At 34.1% G+C, this 22500-nt stretch overlaps 1 protein-coding gene across 1 annotated transcript in view; it reads right to left on the reverse strand.

The window, feature by feature from the left end:
- Window positions 1-22500, reverse strand: part of LOC136846613 (uncharacterized) — a 174377-nt gene that overhangs the window by 102375 nt on the left and 49502 nt on the right. The window contains exon 2 of the mRNA XM_067117506.1: window positions 14758-14897. Within this exon, the coding sequence (XP_066973607.1) occupies window positions 14758-14896 (139 nt within the window). The 5' untranslated portion in view covers window position 14897. The remainder of the gene's footprint in view (window positions 1-14757; window positions 14898-22500) is intronic.

A 22500-nucleotide genomic window follows, 5' to 3' on the forward strand; every position in this document is an offset into this window, starting at 1 on the left:
TTTCTTGATGGAAAAAACGGTAAAAAAAAAAAGCTACGTCACCTTAAAAACCAAGTGTTTTCTGACACTCCTTCATCGTAGTTTAAGTTCTGACGAGAAACAAAAACAAAAAAAGTAAAAGATGCACCGAGGTTACTTCGGCGCAATCGAGTTTTCTGTACACCGTATAATCAATGCCACCTAAAATAGATCTATCTTTCGGTGGTCTCGGTATAATGCTGTATGAGCTGCGGCCCCTGAAACTTTCAGCCACGGTCCGATGGTGGCCTGTCCTGTAGTGTTGCCAGACGTATGACCATGACTAACTTTAACCTTAAATAAAACAAAAACTACTGAGGCTAGAGGGCTGCAACTTGGTATGTTTAATGATTGTAGGGTGAATGATCAACATACCAATTTGCAGCCCTCTAGCCTCAGTAGTTTTTAAGATCTGAGGGCGGACAGAAAAAAAGCGGACGGACGGACAAAGCCATCTCAATAGTTTTCTTTTACAGAAAACTGAAACTAACGGAAAATAAATATTTCTTTAAAAAAAAAAAAAAAAAGGAAAACATTTCCGTTTTCCATCAAAAAGCCTAAAGGCACCTTTCACATCATCAGGGACAAAACAAACAAAAAAAAAACCTTTCATTTGGAAGTTAGAATCATTTCGCAAAAATTACTTCGAAAGGCGACATTTCCTTTAATGAAAGCAGAGGTAGTTGGGGGTGGGGGGAACCTCGGCCGCGTTCAGTAGCTTGTTTCCTGGCCTCGTTTGGTATCCAGCCACTAAGTTCCGCTCGCCCTCGTTCGTGTGATGTCACCTAAACGAATATGAGGGTCTTCAGCCTTGCTCTACGCGATGTCACAGAAGCACATAAATCTTTGTGACATCGTTTAGCACCTAGATGCCAAATTGTTCACCTTGAGGCCAGAATTCGTAGGGAATGAAGTCCAGCTCGTTCATGCTTGTGATGTCATTTAAATAGTAGACGACTGACTTCGATTTTCGTCTCTTTTGATACAAAGATTTTTAAAAGATTTCTAAATTCTTTTAATTTGTTTAATTTATAACATTTTTAATTTGTTTAATTTTTTAACATTTTTTATTTGTTTAATTTTTTAACATTTTTTATTTGTTTAATTTTTTAAATTTTTAATTTGTTTAATTTTTAAAAAATTTTTATTTGTTTAATTTTTCAATCTTTTAATTTGTTTGATTTTTGTTTTTAATTTTTAATTTTTTTTAATCTCAAAGATTAGAAAAATTAAAAATTCAAACATTAAAAAAATTAAAAAAATTAAAGGTGCTCCTGCAACACTGTCTTCATAGGAGTTCAAATCCCGTCGATCAGGATTGAGATACTTAGGCCTCATCATAAGAGGATTTTTCACGTGAGAGATGGGGTGATAGGATAAGAGAGGATGAGATAGGATTATATTACGGGATGGATGCTGGATTGAAGAAAGGCTTCCTGCTATAGATAATGATAATTTTTTCAACAATAGTCAATGAGATTGTAAACCGGGTGTCATTAACCATATAAGCCTCAGTGGTCACCTGGATATTGAAGGTGGGAGATACGAGAGTGGGGCTTGACCCAAAGGACTGGAAACACAGAAGTGGAAAGAGAACTGCGAAATTCTATATCGAGAGACATGAAACATTATGGTTAGCAGATATTTTATTATGATGCCAAATATCTCAGTTATAAAAGGCAAGAATTGCAATTATATATACTAAGAAAAAAACGAAACAGAATAATAAGTTGGATAGGGAAGAAGATATTGAAAAATAGTAAGAACAATTATCGAAAAAATATATATATATAAACACACATGTATATATATACATATATATGTATGTATATATATATATATATATATATATATATATATATATATACTATATATATATATATATATATATATATATATATATATATATATATATATATATCAAAAGAGAGGAAGAAGTTCATCCAAACCAAATGCATTTGAGTGATTTATTCGTTTACCGAATAACATACACACGGCAAAGGCTTACAGTTTCATATAAACTTGCATATATGGCCAGGGTAAATCCTTTTCATTTTGGCCTAACAGGGTCAAGTTGGAGATATATGACCCTAAACAAGAGGGTTATTGGCGCAATCAAAGTGAACGACACTTTACTCTGTAAAATGTTTCAATGATCGAGTGCTTCAATGATCGAGTGTTCCCAGATCGAGTGTTTCAATGATCGAGTGTTTCAAAGACAGAGCGTTTCAAAGATCGAGTGTTTCAAAGATCGAGTATGTTTCAAAGATCGAGTGTTCCAAAATCGAATGTTTCAAAGATCGAGTATTTCAGTGATCTACTGTTTTAAAGATCGAGTGTTTCAAAGATCGTGCCCTTCAAAGATCGAATGTTTCAAAAGATCGAGTGTTTCAAAAGATCGAATGTTTCAAAAGATCGAGTGTTTCAATTATCGAGCGTTTCAAAGATCGAGTGTTTCATAGATCAAGCGTTTCAGAGGTCGAGTGTTTCAAAGATCGAGTGTTTTAACATTTCGTGCACAGATTCGATCAAAATTACTTGATAGGATATTATCATAGATGATTATTAATGTCGAGACAGTGATTGGCATTAAACTATAAGCAAACAATATTGCCTTATGATATCATTATCAAAGCCACACATGTTATCGAAACTGTAATTAAACCAGAATAACAGCAGATTCAGTATTATATTATTGGATGTTATTATAAAATTTATGATATTCTCGAGATAGCAGTAGACGTAAAATCACTATAATCTAGAAAAATAAAAATGTAATTAAGAAAATTATTTGGTTTTTAAAACATAATTTTCGTTCAGTTTTATTCAAAAGAAATTGGTTTTTTGAGATACGCCTCTATTATGTGAATGTTATTGCGCAAAATTAATATAAAAGATTTTCTAGGTCAAATCAGTTAAATAAATAATGAATTTCCAACATGAATAACCACCATTGTCATCACGACAGTTTATAGAACCAAACACTCGATAATTTATCAGTCCAAACCGCGTTCATCGAGCAATGAGCTTGTTGTAATACAGGAAAAATAATCAAAAAGGTCATTTAAATGTTTATAAAAAAAAAGTAGAAAAAAGGCCACCGAAAATAGATATATCTTTCGGTGGTCTCGGTATAATGCTGTATAAGCCACGGCCCTGAAGTTTTAACAACGGCCCGGTGGTGGCATGGTCTATATTGTTGCCAGATGCACGATTATGGCTAACTTTAACCTTAAATAAAAAAAAAATACAACTACAGAGGCTAGAGGGCTGCAATTTGGTATGTTTGATGATTGGAGGGTGGATGATCAACGTACCAATTTGCAGCCCTCTAGCCTCAGTAGTTTTTAAGATCTGGGGGCGGACAGAAAAAGTGTTGACGGACAGACAAAGCCAGCACAATAGTTTTCTTTTCAGAAAACTAAAAGCGCCTGTTTATAACAGATTAAGGAGACACCTGTTGTCGATTAAACGTACCTCAGGCAGCTCGCACGTTCTCCAAACAGATGAGAAATTGGTCACGCATGAGAGGAAACATGAGTCGTTGATTAACTGAGCTTGGCCTCTGGCGCCATAACGATTACACTGACTCTGGGGCCAAGAACTGAAACCTCCTGACTCACTGACTCAGCAGTGACGGAACTAAGAAATGGGCGACTCACTGTAGAGACGCGAGCGAGAAATGGGTGAGTCGCTGATTATGGGAAGGTGACCAATACGCTGGTGATTTACTGCGTATAGCCAAGATATGGGTGAGTCATTGGCTCTTTAGAGACTCAGTTGAGGAATGAGTTGCCCACTCACCCTGGCAACGCAACCAATAAATGGGTGACCACTGACTCTGGTGACGCAGCCCAAATAAAGTGGGGAGTGACTCACTGACTCTGTGTGACCAACAATGATCGACTCACCGAACTACTGATAACGCACTTAGAAAGTCGTGACTCACTGACTCTCTGGAGACATACCAAAACATTAACTCACGCCTCTGGAAATGCGATCGTGAAATAAATGACTCAATGACTCACTATACGCAACAGAATTAAAGTGACAGGGTCTGAAGATTTACAGTAAAATAGATGATTCACTGAATCATTGACGAGACTACCTATAAATGAGTGACTGGCGACTCAATAAAATAAGGATGTCTAACTGACTCTAACTGCACAGTTGAGAATTAAGTGACTCACTGACTAGGAAACAATTTTTGACCGGAATTTGTACAAAAGAAGCAAGTTACATTGCTCTCTTTTCATAATGTTTGACATTTTTCATTATATCTCAATATTCTTTCTATCATTCGTAATTTCCTTCACTTCTCTTATTTTCCTCATATTTCTTATTCATCTCTATACTTTTGTATTTCTTCTTTCTATCCCTTAATTATCATTTTTTCCCGTTAGCATTTTTCGGGTCCATTGGTAATTTCACGCTCTCCCCGTTATTATTCTTTCTCTCATTCTCCGCGTTTCTTGTCCTACCTTATCGATTCGCATCCTTTATTATGCTGTACCTTTCTCCTCTCTTTCTCCGGTATTTCTTTGACTTCATTTTCTTCCATTGCGGTCCGTTTCTTTCGGCAAATTATCTGTTTCACTATAACTCTTTTTCATCATCAGTCCTACTCTCTCTCTCTCTCTCTCTCTCTCTCTCTCTCTCTCTCCTTTTCTGTCTATCTGTTTCCTTCCCTTCAAGATATAGCAATATCTGTTGCTCCATCCCCAAAATTATATCCTTACTCTCTCTCTCTCTCTCTCTCTCTCTCTCTCTCTCTCTCTCTCTCTCTCTCACAAACTTTCCTCCCCATTCAGACTAGATCTAACTTGTAAGTTGTTCATCTACATTTCCCAAATTACCAGTCTCTCTCTCTCTCTCTCTCTCTCTCTCTCTCTCTCTCTCTCTCTTTGTTACCATAGCCTTCCCTCCCGATATCTCGACGTTAGGCTTAGCATTTTCCTATGTCGCTCACGTCTCTATCCAGAGAACCGATGACGCCCTGATGCATCATAAGAAGAAGAAGAAGAAGAAGAAGAAGAAGAAGAAGAAGAAGAGAAGAAGAAGAAGAAGAAGAAAGAGAAACTTGGTCGATATGCTCAGATGAACTATGCATAGAATCACTTGAGCGTAAACATACTAAAAGTGAGATATACATACATATATATATATACTGTATATGTATATCATATATGTATATATACATATATATACATGCGTATATATGTATATATATATATATATATATATATATATATATATATATATATATATATATATATATATATATACTGTATGTAATGTGTGTATATATATATATACATATATATATATATATATATATATATATATATATATATATATATATATATATATATATATATATAAAATATAAAATCTACGTGTGTACATTTGGTGTCAGGGTATAATGCACACTCTAAAAACCAATGAAAATTCCAGCAAAATGATTTAATAATTGTATCATAAAATTACTCTTAGACGGCAGTGAAATTTAGTATTCTGAAACGAAATTGTAGAGCCTAATTTTGAATTCGAATAATGCACAAAATTACTCGGTCATGTTCCTTCTTCTTTCAAAAAACGTAAATAAACACGGCATTTGTACGAGAGCAAATATCTTGCACTTATTTCCGGGGCGTCTGGTTCATCAATACGAGGCTTCACTGGGTCACGCCAGATGTATAATAATCAAACTGATGGCACGATAACGAATATTCGGGAACGTCCCGATTTAACACCGAATTTCCGCTCCAAATTTCGCCACCATTTGTAACTGGGAGTAATTAAACATACACTACCAGTGCCGACATATATGGACACTTGTATATAAGTGAATTTCACACATGTTTTCACGCACACACATACACACACACACACACACATATATATATATATATATACATATATATATATATATATATATATATATATATATATATATATATATATACATATATAATTTATATAAATATATATGCATATATACTATTAATTAATTTATATATATATATATATATATATGAATGTCTTTTCCTGTAATACTACAGTGTAATATGAAAATAAGTGTTTTATGGGCCTTCTTATTTTCATATATATATATATATATATATATATATATATATATATATATATATATATATATATATATATATAAGAAAAAACAACAGAACAAGCATCTTGATACCATTTTCTAGCCCAGACCCGAAGGAGCAAGGATTAAAAAAAGAAAGGACGAACAACTGGCAAAAACAGAAGCAGTAAGGGAATTCCAAAGCTTACCATACATATATATACATATGTATGTATATACATACATAAATATATATACCGAATACTTGGAAACCTAGAAAGCTTCAACAAAGCCTTTAAATGTTTTCGTGAAATGATAATCGCCATTGTGCCTTTGAAATGTCAGGTATCATCGCCAATGGCTTTTACGGGTGTTTGTCGAAAAGCGAGAATATTTTTCCGAGATACAAAAGGCGTCGGAAAAATACAAAACTGTATGGTCTTATTTTAGTCGTATTGTTCATTCTTCGGCACCGAATTATTTTTCTTTAATCTTGCCGATGCGAAAACAAACGCTTTTAAAAATGATTTTTTTTTTTCTCAAAAGCATGTAGGGTAAGACTTTCTAGGGCATCGTCTCTCTCTCTCTCTCTCTCTCTCTCTCTCTCTCTCTCTCTCTCTCTCTCTCTCTCCGTCTATGTCTCTGTCTGTCTCTTTCTCTGTCTGTCTGTCTCTCTTGCTGTCTCTGTCTGTCTCTCTGCTGCCTCTGTCTCACTCTGTCTATATACAGTATATATATATATATATATATATATATATATATATATATATATATATATATATATATATGTATATATATATATATATATATATATATATGTATATATATATATATATATATATATATATATATATATGCGTGTGTGTGTATGAATGTACGTATGCTTATATATATATATATATATATATATATATATATATATATATATATATATATATATATATGCGTGTCAAATGTATGAATGTACGTATGCTTATATATATATATATATATATATATATATATATATATATATATATATATATATATATATATATGTATATATATATATATATATATATATATATATATATATATATATATATATATATATATATATATATATATATATATATATATATATATATATGTACATGCAGCAAAACTCATGCAGAGACAGACAAATATTGCCTTTTAACAGAGTTATTTCAGGCGACTTCTATGCAATATGCAGCGACAATTTCAAGGCACCTCTGGAGCTGAGCTGGCATTCAACGAGGGATTTTCTCTCTCTCTCTCTCTCTCTCTCTCTCTCTCTCTCTCTCTCTCTCAATCACTGTGGCACAGTTCCTCAGAGTCCTATTGAGACCAATAGTTCCCTGTCACTGTTCTTGAATGCAGGATTTTTTTCCCCCTGCACCCAATTCCTATGGAGGAGTCCTACCAGATTTCTTATTTGTAGATAAGTCATTTTTATGTTTTATTGTTATTTTTTTGAAAAGAATAAACATGTGAGATTGCAAAGTTATATAATGTACGTGGTTATTCATTATTCATTTTATTAATTGGCCTTTTTAATTGTTTTTCCCCCTTTTATTCTTCTCTTTAGAAATTGTACTTTGCCACATTTGCCCCCAGCAATACTGATTAATGTAAATAACTAAAAATGTGAATGTTTCCTCAAAGCCTGTCATCCAGAAATTCACCTGACATCTCTCTCTCTCTCTCTCTCTCTCTCTCTCTCTCTCTCTCTCTCTCCACTTCGAAAACCGACCACAAGAAATCCACCGAACATTTTCTTCTTCTCTCGACGTTTGGTGACCAATAGTTGAAACACTTAGAGGATACTAACCTGACGGTAAAAGATCTTTTTACCTCTTAACTACCCAAAAACACCAAAAGGGGGTATCACCCCCTCCCCCTAAAAAAAGAATATAAATACATTTGTTCGATGGGGGATGCCAAGGAGGGGGGCGAATCCCCCCAAGCCTTGGCCCAGACCGCCTCTAATTCGATTTTCCGAGAGGGGAAACTGAAGCGAAATTGATTACAGCCCTTAACGGATGAGGCAATTTTCGTAGGAATGCGTTTTGTTTTACCTTATTTATTTTCTCTTTTTTTTTTTCTTGTCGCTTTGGGTCTTCGAGGTGGCCAAATGCCTTCCAAGTGTATATGTGTGTGTGTTTGTTTTTATCTGTCTTTTTCGCTTCGTTAGTTGCAATGAGTTTAAGGTGATTCGTCTCAGCGAGTTTGCCTCCAAACATTTCAGGGTGAATTACCAATATCATCACACGTCGCTGCCTATACGTCAGCTTCTCAGGTGCCGCCCCGGGGGGCTAAAGGGGCGCCCGTCTCTCTCACCTTCTCTAGTATAGAATACAATCCTCTATTTGTAGGTCATTGGAAAGGGAAGATATTCTTACTAGATGTTTCGGTATACTGAGGTCTTCGATGTCAGGTAATGTGTCAGTGATCCTGGATTTCAGTAACTTTGATGGCAGTCTGGCGCGGAAGAACGAAGTGTCGAGTTGCATTTTTGCGCATGCGCGTGATATGCCCTTCTGGAGATGACAAGACCCTTGTGAGAGGCTAGTAGAAGTTTGCTCATTGTATTATTATTATTATTATTATTATTATTATTATTATTTGAGAAACAAATCCACATTTATGTATGGATAATATGTACCCCTACATAACTGTAGATTTGTTTCTCCATTTCAAGATTCATGCTACTATGAGCATTTTATCATTATTATTATTATTATTATTATTATTATTATTATTATTATTATTATTATTATTATTATTCAGTAGATGAGCCCTATTCATGTGGAACAAGCCCACCAAAGGGGCCACTGACTTGAAATTCAAATTCCAAAGAATATGGTAATCATTTGAAAGAAACAACAGAAGGTAATGTGAAATAGAGAAAGATGAGGTCGGTTATCAGAAAAGAAAGAAAAGGAAAGGGTTGGAACATCCACCTTCAGGGCATTTAAATCGGTAGATGAAATTCCCCCCATCTTCGGGTAGTCTTCAAAGGGTGTAGTGCTGTGACGGAGAAATTTGGCTGTTTCCTGATTCTTACAATATATAAAACACTTAATGTTATCAGCAGGGTCATTAGAGGTGACTGCCCTGCTAATGATACTTCTAGACAAGTAAAAAATCCGCCGAAGTTTCTTCGGCGCAATTGAGTTTTCTGTACAGCCTCTCCAGCGTATAATCAAGGCCACCGAAAATAGATCTACCTTTCGGTGGTCTCGGTATAATGCTGTATGAGTCGCGGGCTTTGAAACTTTAACCACGGCCCGGTGGTGGCCTATCCTATACCGTTGCCAGAAGCATTAAAATATGGCTAACTTTAACCTTAAATAAAAATAAAAACTACTGAGGCTAGAGTGCTGCAATTTGGTATGTTTGATGATTGGAGGATGGATGATCAACATACCAATTTGCAGCCCTCTAGCCTCAGTGGATTTTAAGATCTGAGGGCGGACAGAAAAAGTGCGGACGGACAGACAAAGCCTGCACAATAGTTTTCTTTTACAGAAAACTAAAAAGGCTTTACCTTAACGACAGTTGTGATGTATAACAACGTTTATTGAAAAGATGATGGCCTTGCTGTCGTCAGCATCAATCCTGGATATGGTTGCTGTTTCATGTTATTTATTCATCACTGAGGACATAGTAGAGTATTCTGTTCGGCTAACTGTCTGTTAGGACCAAGACAAAACAATAAAAGAATCCCGGTTTCCATCTTCCGTTAACAGCCAATGCCTCGGGGGTATTATTGCCTTTAGGGCAAACAATTCTCGACGTTTTATTATCCAGAGCGATAGGAAATGGCACATTTATCACAGGATCATTGCGCATGCGCGTGGGTGCTTCGGGGGTACTGTTGGTATCCTAGGAATGATGTTTGTTCAACATGAAACTTCAATTATAATTTTTGAACTAGATGGTTAACCTGGTTACTGTAGTTTTAATGATGATAATGATGATGAAGGTGGTCGAGGAATATTAAAAGGTCATTATAATATTATGAGAATGGCGAAATTAATAATGGCGTTTGGACGCCATAATCCTGTTGAAAAGTAAGAATAGAAATCATTGTATCATAAGTATTTGCTGAAATATTTATAACTGTATCATTTATCTTCAAATGCTGAATGGCTAAATGAGTTCTTAATATACTTTGACAGACAGACAGACAGACAAACAGACAGACAGGGGACTATTATTACTGCCTTCCACGACAATCGACCTCTTTAATTCTCTTGTGACCTCACCGAATGCAAAAAAAAAGAAAAAAAAATCAGTCAGTTATTCGTGTCATTAACTCTATCAACTATCTGTCCTGCTTCAGAAACAAAGTCCAAAATAATAGCATTTAAACTTGCGAAAGTTATTAATGAGCATTTAGATTTTCTCCAAGTCCTGGATTTCTAATCCGAAGCCAAGCACAAATCAAGGTATCCGAACGCGGGAATCGATGCTCTGATTAATCACTGGAAGGTAAACTAACTCCACTTATAAGATAATGAAAGCTCGGGGCCGAATTAACTTTAATGAAAGTAAGAACATTGTGAGATTTCAATTAAATCGTTGCGTTCTTATAATTATCTTCTTCGTCCGTCTGTCACGTTTTCTCTCTCAAGTCGCTCTGAGAAAGTACTGGAACGCTGAGGTAAATATGGAGTTACGAAAACTGAGAAACAATACCATATATCCCGTTTCTGAATCAGCAAGGAAATGGCTTCATTGTCAGATAGGGGTCGGCAATTAATTATTCTTAGCAGGGAAGATTGTTCATTACCGCGCTCCATTTTTAGATTTTTAATGAAAGGCATACTCTGCGCAAGCGCAAGCGTGGTCGGGTTAACCCCCTGCGCCCCCAGCCCCACGCCCCCACTATTCAGTTCTCTTACAAAGTTAATAGCAACACTGAATTGAATTACCGTAATTTCTTTGTCCCGCGATTTGCTAAAGCGCTCTTCTTCGCTCGCTGAATAATGGAGATAAAGAGTTACTTAGAACAGGTATTTCCATTAAGCATTAAATCATATATATATATATATATATATATATATATATATATATATATATATATATGTTTATCTGTATATATATACTGTATGTATATATATATATATACAGTATGTATGTATATATATATATATATATATATATATATATATATATATATATATATATATATATATATATATATATAGGTAATAGAGAGACTAAGAATTATGCATAACTTTAATCATTATACCACAGAAGCTGCATAGTAAAATTTTTTACTGGGGAAGCGTTCACCATGAATGAATAACGTGTTAAGTTTCAGAGTGAAAGGAAAAACTGTATGTGGCGTACGTGGACCTAGAGAAAGCTTATGACAGAAATGATTTAGAGGCAGCGTGACGTAGAGGCCTTATGTTATAGACAATATATCACTGAGATCGATAAAAAGCTTTAATGATGGAAATGAAATTTGCTTGATTTATAGAAGGGAGAGTGACTGGTTTCGTCTGAAAGTGGAACTGAGGCAACAGTGATATAGATTTATAAAGGAGTGATGGTCTTGAAAATGAGGTTCTCTGACACTAGCGGATCGGGGCGGGGCCACTGGTCATGTGCCCCCATGAAAATAATGACAAAATAATAATATTGAAGATTTAGATAATAATAACATAAATAACAAATATAAAAAAAGGGGAAAAATAAAAATCTATTATAGAAATAATAATAAAATTGAGAGAGAGAGAATATATATATATATATTAATATATATATATATATATATATATATATATATATATATATATATATATATATATATATATATATATATATATATATATATATATATATATATATATATATATATATAGTATGAAAATTGGTGGCCCACCATGAAATTTTTCTGGAACCGCTAGTAGTCTCTGACCTGGGTAAAAAGATAGGCCTACTCTGTCTTAAACTCGGTCATCTAGCATAGACCTACTATTCTTAAAAAGAATGGAAGCCATTTACGTAAAACAAAACAAAAAAAAAAGATATTGGTTCCCGTTCCTTGTTCAAGACAGGTATTTCTCAAACGACATTTTTATAACACCAAAACGGCTCATAGGTAATTTGTCTTATAGCTTAAACTGACAAAGCTGCAAGTAATCTATTTTTTAGCAGAAACCAATATTTGTTTTCCATTCAATTCTTTAAATCGAAAAGGCGGTTTGAATCTTTAGCGGCGATAATCGCCATTTTCAGCAGGAAGCTGTAAGGTCGAAATTCTAACTCTGTGCTCGTGTAAACCTGCCTTATGGTCAGTGACAAAGCGTCGTCGTTAATCACTCTTTTGCCTATCCGCTGTTTTTGATCGTGCCTTTAAAAAAATTACACATTAAAGGATGAATAATCGTGTGTCTGTTTGTTTAATCAAAGAACTTGTTTGTCTGTCCCAGAGTTGTTTACAGTATTTTATATCATTGTAGTAAGGTTTTTATTATTTTTTTAAATTTAATTTAAGTTAAGTCATGTTAAAGCTATCTCCTTACCTGGATTATCTTTTTACTAGCTTTCTTAAAAAGCCCTCATTTTAATCTTAATTTAAATATTTTTTGCAAATAAATAGATTTGAACTAAGCACAGAACGCCTAGTTGCAAGTGAATTCAAGATCCGTTCTTTGTAAAATGCATTTTCCTTCTGAATGTTGACAATTTTCCTCTTTGTGATAAATTGATTGTTTTCAGAATAATGCTCGATACTCATAAGGTCTAAGTAGCACCTGAAGGAGAATAATCTTAATTATATTCTAAGATAATGAGGAAATGAAGCCCTTCAAAACATAGACTTAGTGTTGTTGTCAATGCTATAGCTCAAGCTAGCCTTTTGCCAGCGAGAATCTTGTTCCTAGAGGATCTCCCAAGAAGAAGACAGCACTTACATCTGTTTCTGGACCGATCTGTCTCGATTAAAAGTACCAGAAGAAGAAAAAGCTATGCCTCTCCCTTTGTTAACGATGGAACCTCCAGAGAGTAGACATTTAAAAGAAGAAAGAAAGGCCTTTTGTGAAGGAGAAAAGCAGAGAAAGAAAGGTAGGAGGCGTTATCTTCGGCTTATCTGCTTACTTTCCCCACCAGTTTTCGAGACTGGGTCTTAACCTCTGTGCTTCAAATCTTCCGTGTTTTAGGCGAAAGGAATTTAGGTTCTTTTGCCTTCCCTGGTGATGACGTTGTTAGACATTTGAATAGAACACACCAGAAAATAATTTAAACATTTTCACAAGTTAATAATTTATGAGACTAAAGTTGATGTGAATATTCATATATAATACAGAATGCTCTTCGATGTTCTTGCAATTCTGAATTGCAACAGATATTGGCATTGGGTGTAGAAAAAATTCCTACTAACCAGAAAATACTTTAGATATTTCCATAAATTAATGATATATGTTGAATATTCAAATACAATATAGAATGCTGTTCGATGTTCTTGCAATGCTGAATTGCAACAGATATTGGCAATGGACGTTGAAAGAATTCTTTTTCTTCTTCTTCTTCTTCTTCTTCTTCTTCTTCTTCTTCTTCTTCTTCTTCTTCTTCTTCTTCTTCAAGGCCAAGTACCTCAAGCACTTGGAGTTTTTGAAAGTGGTCTAATCAAGGAATTCCATTGACGAGGGCTCTTCTTGATTTGAATTACATCACTTGCACTTGTGAGCGAGAATGTCTTCTTTTTTTTGTAACCTTGGGGTGGCTTATGCCTAAAGAGAGGTAAGTACTATAGATGGAGCCATTCATTCCTCACTTCGGGAGGAAAAAGGAAGTGTTAGCAAGTTATTCAGAAAAGACATGTCCACAGTACAAAAACAGGCTTCTGGTACCTTGTTATCAGTTGCTGCTCTCACGAGACTCAAAGGTCCGTGGAAAGCTTCGTTAAATATACAAGAAAACGATCTCAACCAGGTAAATCAAGGAAATTAAATAACTTTGGAGGTATGCCTATCTAGTATTGAGCCTAAATCCGCCCAACTATGTAGGTCTAATGTTGGAAAGGACAGAGCCAAGGTAGGCATATTCACGTCTAATACTGGATAGACCTAACCTCAAACGTAGGTTGATGTTGTTCTCAGTAATTTCTCCTCCAGTATGAGAACAACATCAACCTACATTTGAGGTTGGGCCTATCCAGAATTAGACGTGAATAGGCCTACCTTGGATCTATGTCCTTTCCAACATTAGACCTACATCCGACTACCTTTGAGGTGTACCCTATTCAATATTAGGTTTAAATATGCCTACCTTTGAGCTGTGTATTATCTAGTATTAGATCTGCATCCACTTACTTTTGAGATCGGGCCTATCCAGTATTAGAACCAAATATGATACATTTGAACTGTGCCCTTTCCAGGATTGGGCCTATCCAGTATTTGACATGAATAGGCCTACCTTGGATCTGTGTGTTTTCTAACACTATACCTACATCCGACTACCTTTGAGGTGCACCCCATCCAAAGTTTTAGATTTAAATATGCCAACCTTTGAGCTGTGTAATGTCTAGTATTAGACTTGCATCCGCTTACCTTTGAGATTGAGCCTATCCAGTATTAGAACCAGATATGATACATTTGAACTGTGTTCTTTCTAGTACTAGGCCCACATCCACCTACCTTTCAGCTGTGTCCTGGAAATGTTCCTGCCAATGGAGGACTTCCCGCAAAGGAGTCTCTTTCCTTTTTCATTCTCTCTGTTAGCGCCTTCAGAGTCTGTGGGTCTAGGGTCAGTTCCAGCCAAGCGCGGATTCGTCATTCTGGAAGGAAAATAGAAAGCATAGAAAATAGAAAGTATTTAGTGGATTAGAATCAGTAACATTAAACTAAATGCTAAAATCATACTTGTTATAACTAGAGGTATTAATTTTTATAACAGCAAAAACAGCCTATCACGGGAATCGCATATATATAGACGCATATGTTACATACTAATCATAACCTAAAACATTTTAACTAGCTCTAGGTTCCTATAGCATTGTTCGCTGTATCGTAAAATAATGCTTTAATTTTCATAGTTTTGTATTTATTTCCTATCAAAAGGTAATACATAGATCGTTTTAGCTTTTTGTTACGGAATAAATAAAACTACGAACATCAAAGTATTATTTTAAGATACAGAGAGCAGTACTGTAAGAACCTACATCTAGTTAACGTTTTTGATTATGATAATTTTGTTACATTTGCACCTACATCTGTGAGCTCCTGTGATAGGCTGATTTTGTAGTAAGTTACATTTGTATATTCGTAGGGGAAGTGATTCAGAAGTAGCCTTGAAGTACCGTCTACTTTTGTGTATGTATGTATGTATGTATGTATGTATGTATGTATGTATGTATGTATGTATGTATGTATGTATGTATGTATATATTACTGTATAATCAAGACAGACAGACAGACAGACAGAAAGGGAAAATCAATAAAACCATCACAAAATGAATATTCATCTTTTGAAAGACACCGCTTTCTCATTTCTGTATATTCTAAAACTCGCAATAAAAACACAATCAAAATGATTCATTTATTAATTATTAATGGCGCTCAAATACGATATACTCTCAGAGTTAACTATTTAGCATTGTGCAAACTTTTTTTTAAAAACGTTGTAAAAAGGGCGAAAAAGAAAGAGTAGAATGTCTTTCAGTAATGAGAGAGAGAGAGAGAGAGAGAGAGAGAGAGAGAGAGAGAAAGATAGAGAGAGAGAGAGAATCATAGGTAGATGAAGAACTGATAAAAACTTCAATGGAAAAACAGTTAAATAAGAAGCAGTGTATATATGTATATATATATATATATATATATATATATATATATATATATATATATATATATATACAATATATATATATATATATATATATATATATATATATATATATATATATATATATATATATATATATATATATATATATATATATATATATATATATATATATATATATATCACAAAATAAAGATCTGTGCTTTTACTATTAATCAAGAAATACCGACAATGTAGGGTAAAGTTGTCAATGACATCACGTCAGAATGAGCGTGAATGTCAGTAATATTTTCACTATTTATGGACATCACCGATAATCCCAACAGTTATAAAAATTTCAGCAAAAAATATATGTATATACATTTTCATTAACAGAAAAAAGGTGCTATTTGAAATTCCCTTTCCAAAAATAACTTGACCCGACAACAAATAATTGCGTTCAGGGATTATTCAAAATAATTACGCGTTAGTTATTTGCTTGTTCGGTGATTGTATCATACAGTAATCAGATCAGCTGTATTGCTCTTTCTGATTTATCGTACTGGGCGCTCTATAAACAAGTGAAAAATGCGCCGAAGTTTCTTGGGCGCAGTCTAGTTTTCCGTACAGCTTATAATCAACGCCACCGAAAATAGATTTATCTTTCGGTGGTCTCGGTATAATGCTGTATGAGCCGCGGCCCATGAAACTCTCAGCCGGCCGTAGTGGCCTGTGTTGTTTCGTTGCCAGAAGCACGGTCATGGCTAACTTTAATCTTAAATAAAATAAAAGATACTGAGACTAGAGGGCTGCAATTTGGTATGTTTAATGATTAGAGGGTGGATGATCAACATACAAATTTGCAGCCCTCTAGCCTCGGTAGTTTTTAAGATCTGAGGGCGGACAGAAAAATTGTTGACAGAATAAAGTACGGACAGAAAAAAGTGCGAACAGAATGAAGTGCGGACGGACAGCCAAAGCCGGCACAATAGTTTTCTTTTACAGAAAACTAAAAACTGAATAAGACACGGCTAAAAAGAAAAAACTGGAAATTGATAACATTAATTTCAGCTGGACCCTTTGCAGAAATTCCATTCATTGCGAAGCCGAAATTCGGACATCTTGTCCCTCCCCGTCGTGCAGATATTGCTGATTCTGCAGTTATCGCAGACGTAATGTCTTTTTGAAATCCAGTGACCCTGAACGGGGAGAGCGATTAGCAAGGCCAGGCTGTGGTGCCTTTGACCTTTCTTTTGGAAATCAGCAGAGGTTAGGATACGACTGAATTCTCTTATCTTTCCCGGGGCGCGCATCCGCGTCACACACACACACACACACACACACACACACACACACACATATATATATATATATATATATATAGATATATTTACGTATATATATTTATAAATATGAATATATTGAATATATATATATAAATATAAATATATATATATATATATATATATATATATATATATATATATATATATATACATATATATGTATATATATACATATATATATATATATATATATATATATATATTTATATTTATATATATATACATATACATATATATATATATATATATATATATATATATATATATATATATATATATATATATATATATATATATATATATATAATTCTGATTCATTTCAAACAAAAGATGCAAAGAAAACAAACAGTTCAACGCCTTTCGAGGCATTTATTTTCAACCTTGGCAACGCAACGCTGTCATGACGAGGGTATTGACTCTGTGACGTATTGAAACTTGCAAAACCGCAAAGCAATGTTGAAAACCCGCTTAGAGCTTTGGTGCAATAGGCAGTGGGTTACGTGAGGCCCTAAATCCGACGGGGAAAAAAGCGAAAGTGAGCCAATTATCGTTACGATATCATCAGTGTATCGTAAAAGTCATAGAAAACGGTCGTTGCTCCTGACGTGAATCTTGTTTATTGAGGCTAGAAAAGATTTTGCTACATCGTTTCTAATCTTTTGTTTCTTTTTCTCTTCTTTTTTTTATTTTTGGTTAATGTTATGCCCTCTTTGTGTGAGGAGAGAGAGAGAGAGAGAGAGAGAGAGAGAAATCTGAGTCAGGAAGGATTTCCTTACGAGATGTTGAGAGAGAGAGAGAGAGAGAGAGAGAGAGAGAGAGAGAGAGAAATCTGAGTCAGGAAGGATTTCCTTACGAGATGTTGAGAGAGAGAGAGAGAGAGAGAGAGAGAGAGAGAGAGAGAGAGAGGGAGGGAGAGATAGAGAGAGATCAATTTCCAAAGAGAAATAGGGGCAGGTCCTTAAAGAGAGAGAGAGAGAGAGAGAGAGAGAGAGAGAGAGAGAGAGAGAGAAATTTGAGTAAGGAAGGATTTCCTTATGAGAGAGAGAGAGAGAGAGAGAGAGAGAGAGAGAGAGAGAGAGAGATCAATTTCCAAAGAGAAAAAGGGGCAGGTCCTTAGAGAGAGAGAGAGAGAGAGAGAGAGAGAGAGAGAGAGAGAGAGAGAAATCTGGGTAGGGAAGGATTTCCTTAAGAGATGTTGAGAATGCGCGCGCGTGAGAGAGAGAGAGAGAGAGAGAGAGAGAGAGAGAGAGAGAGAGAGAGAGAGAGAGAGAGAGAGAGAGAACAATAACTGACTTGATTTCATGAAATTTAGGCTCTCAATGCAAGACGGAGTTGGAGCGGTTTGACAGCAAAATCAAAAGTTTCAGAAAACAAATGGGCGAAGCACAAGGATCGAAAGATCGAATTAAGAAAACACCCTAAAGCTGTACTTAAGAAGCAATAGTTAGAGAGGCTGACCAGCATCCGAAAGATTGCAATAAGTATGCGGGGATGGGGGTAAAGTAAAAGATTAAAAAGTGGGGACATCTAAGGGCCTAGGGAACGCTGCAAAGAACCTTAAGTAATGCCCACAGTGCACCGACGGTACTACCCCTATACGGGGTATCTAGCAATGAAAGGCATTCGAATGTATTCTCGTCTTCCTTTGAAATACAACAGAACAAAGGCGACAAAAGAGCTTCTCTTTCTTTCTCCTTCCATTTGTAGAGAATAAAATGAAACCTTTTCCGGGGAGATCCATTAAATGCAAATTTTCTGTCGTCCGAAAAATTCTTCCCTGATCTACCACAGCCGGGAACAATAAAAGACTTTATTGAAATAAAAGACTTTATTGGCATTTCCACAGCGTACAATTTTAGAATTAGGCAGACGACATCCCTCTTGTAGAAGAACTGGGTTTCCCCTTGAACCGATCTTGCATTCAGAAAGAGAAAACTCTAAGGATTCTAATAATCTATGGTGCATCACTATAATGTGAACGGAATTTTAATAATTAAAAAGCGATTGTATTTTTCCAAAATACAAACAATCTTTTTTTTTGTATTTTGGAAAAATATAATCGCTCATATGCATTATTGTGGCTTTTTAATTATTGATTTTAATGATGGCGGAGATTTTAACAAGAAATGAATGTCTAATTTAAAAAACAAAAAAAAATCTTCATTAAATTCCCTCAGTAGAAGAACTGTGTTTCCCCTTGAACCGATGTTGCATTTAAAAAGAGAAACGCTAAGAATTCAAGTAATCTATGGTGCTTCACTATAATGTGAACGGAATTAATAATTAGAAAGCCACAATAATGTATATGAGCGATTTTTTTTACCAAAATACAAAAAAACCCTTTTTTGCTTTCTTTTGTTTTTTGCATTTTGGAAAAATACAGTCGCTCATATACATGATTGTGGCTTTTTAATCATCAATTCTAATAATGTTGAAGATTTTAACAAGAAATGAATATCTAACTTAAACAACAACAAAAAAGTCTTACATTAAATTCCCCCAGTAAAAGAACTTGGTTCCCGTTGAACAGATGCTGCACTCATAAAGAGAAAACGCTGAGAATTCTATAATGTTGAAGATTTTAAGAAGAAATAAATATCTAACTTAAAAAAAACTTCATATATCAAATCCTAACAAGGACTGAATATTAACTTCAACAAAACAAATCTTCATATAATAAATGAACTGGGTTCTCTTTAACAGATGTTGCAGTCAGAAGGAAGAAGCTCTAGGAATTCTAAAAAAAGCAAAAGATTTTATCAAGAAATAAATATCGAATTAAACAAGAAAGCAGAAGACTTCAACAAGAAACAGATACCGACTTGAAAAAAATAAGAAAACAATTTTATGTTAAAGGCTGAGCGTAATTTACCTAGGATACTTTGCACCTTTAGGAATGTTGTACCTTCATAAACATTTTATCTTTTGTAGCATTAAGTTTATTTGCATTCTTATCGGGAATATCTGTCATCTGAGTAAAATGACATAGCTTCATCTTGGGTGGCTTATCAAAAGTATTAAAAAAAATGGTGACATGACCTATTAAGAAAACCAAATGAAAAATCATGTGATAACTCGTTGGAAATTGAATCTGAATCGACTCCTCACTAATCGATATGTCTAGGTTTCAAAGACCTGGTCATCAGCCTAACCAAAAATCGCCATTTTTCGAAATTACAGATAGCTTGTGACTGTATTTGAGAATTAATTTAAATAATCAGTTTTTTTCATTTATAATGGGTTTTTTGTAACAACATACATTGCTTAAAAAGCCACAGTAATGTAAATGAAACAGTATTTTTCCAAAATACTCTTCTTCTTCTTCTTCTTCGTTTAACGTGTTTTTTCCCATTTTTCATATGGGTAAGCGCGATGCCTTCTATTGAAGGACTTTGATTTTTCCAAAATAAAAAAGGGTTAAAAAAATCTCTCATTTACATTTACATTATTGTGGCTTTTTACTCATTATTTCCGGTCACAATATAGTGATGCAGCATAGATAACATACAATCTAGACACACACACACACACACACACACACACACGCATACACTCTGCAAGCCTTCGCACAAGACTGTTCTGCTATTCCTCATTGATATAACAACACCAGAATACTTCTGATTAATTTCCCATGATAAGTGCTTCGAAAAAGTCTCCATCCCCAAAATGCAAACGAGGTCAAACTCGAGAGTCATCCGAGAGAGAGAGAGAGAGAGAGAGAGAGAGAGAGAGAGCGACGCATCGTCTTGGAGCTTTTCAGAAGTTCGGGCTCCTGAAACTTTGCAGATTAATGGACTTTCTCTCTGATTAATGTGCAAGGGAACGTGGCAAGGTTGAAGAAGGACGGTATTGAGACGGAGAGGCGAAACTGAAGTCAATATTTTATTCATACTTTTCATCTCGCACACACACACACACACATACACACACACATATATATATATATATATATATATATATATATATATATATATATATATATATATATATATATATATGTATATATATATATATATATATATATATATATATATATATATGTATTTATATATGTTTATATAATATATATATATATATATATATATATATATATATATATAAATATATGTATATATATATATATATATATATATATATATATATATATATATATATATATATATATATATATATATATATATATATATATATATATATATATATATATATATATATATATATATATATATATACACACATTCAGAAACTGACCTCGCATACGCAATATTTCTGCTGAAAGTGTATGTGTGTTGATATTACTTAACATCGTTCCTATTGAACGATTATGATATTACATTTCACCAAAAAAAACTGGTCTTTTGTTTCCATTCTTGCATTGTGACATATAAAAAACAGCAATGCTAAAGGTTACAGTGGAAAACAGAGAATCACACCATCACAGTATATTTTTTTTTATATCACACTTTCGTTGACCTGATTTCAACATATTGCTGAAATTAAAGTACCGTGTTGGCTAGCCTCTAACAGATAATTAGATTTTTCAATCAGCTTTCAACGCTGTACAGATAATATATATTTTTTAAAATTGCTTTAATCTTTTGTGTTACATTATTTTTCCTTTGATTTATATTAACAGTTTCACGTTTAATTGTATACACACACACACATATATATATATATGTATATATGTATATACTGTATATATATATTTATATATATATATATATATGTATATATATGTATATATATACATGTGATGTGTGTAAGTCTCACTCTCTGAAATCAACCATGTCCGAATAGCAAGAAAAAATAAGAACATTCATTGATCCTTGAAATGTTCATGCAGTATGTTTTTAACTACCAAAAATCACCTTGTCTCTCATGGTATACAATATATATATATATATATATATATATATATATATATATATATATATATATATATATATATATATATATATATATACATAAACTTTACCATTTTCCTTGAATAAAATTCGTGCGATTCTCTCTCTCTCTCTCTCTCTCTCTCTCTCTCTCTCTCTCTCTCTCTCTCTCTCTCTCTCCCCACACCCAAAGCCGCTGGCCACAACCCCAACTGGAGCAGTTTACATGGCAGCAAAGGCCAAATTGCCAAATTGCCCAGCCGTGAGCAAATGGCGATTTACCTGTAACTCTTACCTGTATAACTGTGGCGATTAAACAGCTTTCAGAGACTTATTATAAAAGCAGGAAAATGCTCGTCAATTGAAAGGGTAATGAATGATCAACCTT

This window comes from Macrobrachium rosenbergii, chromosome 15 (assembly GCF_040412425.1).
Source record: "Macrobrachium rosenbergii isolate ZJJX-2024 chromosome 15, ASM4041242v1, whole genome shotgun sequence".
NCBI lineage: Eukaryota > Metazoa > Arthropoda > Malacostraca > Decapoda > Palaemonidae > Macrobrachium > Macrobrachium rosenbergii.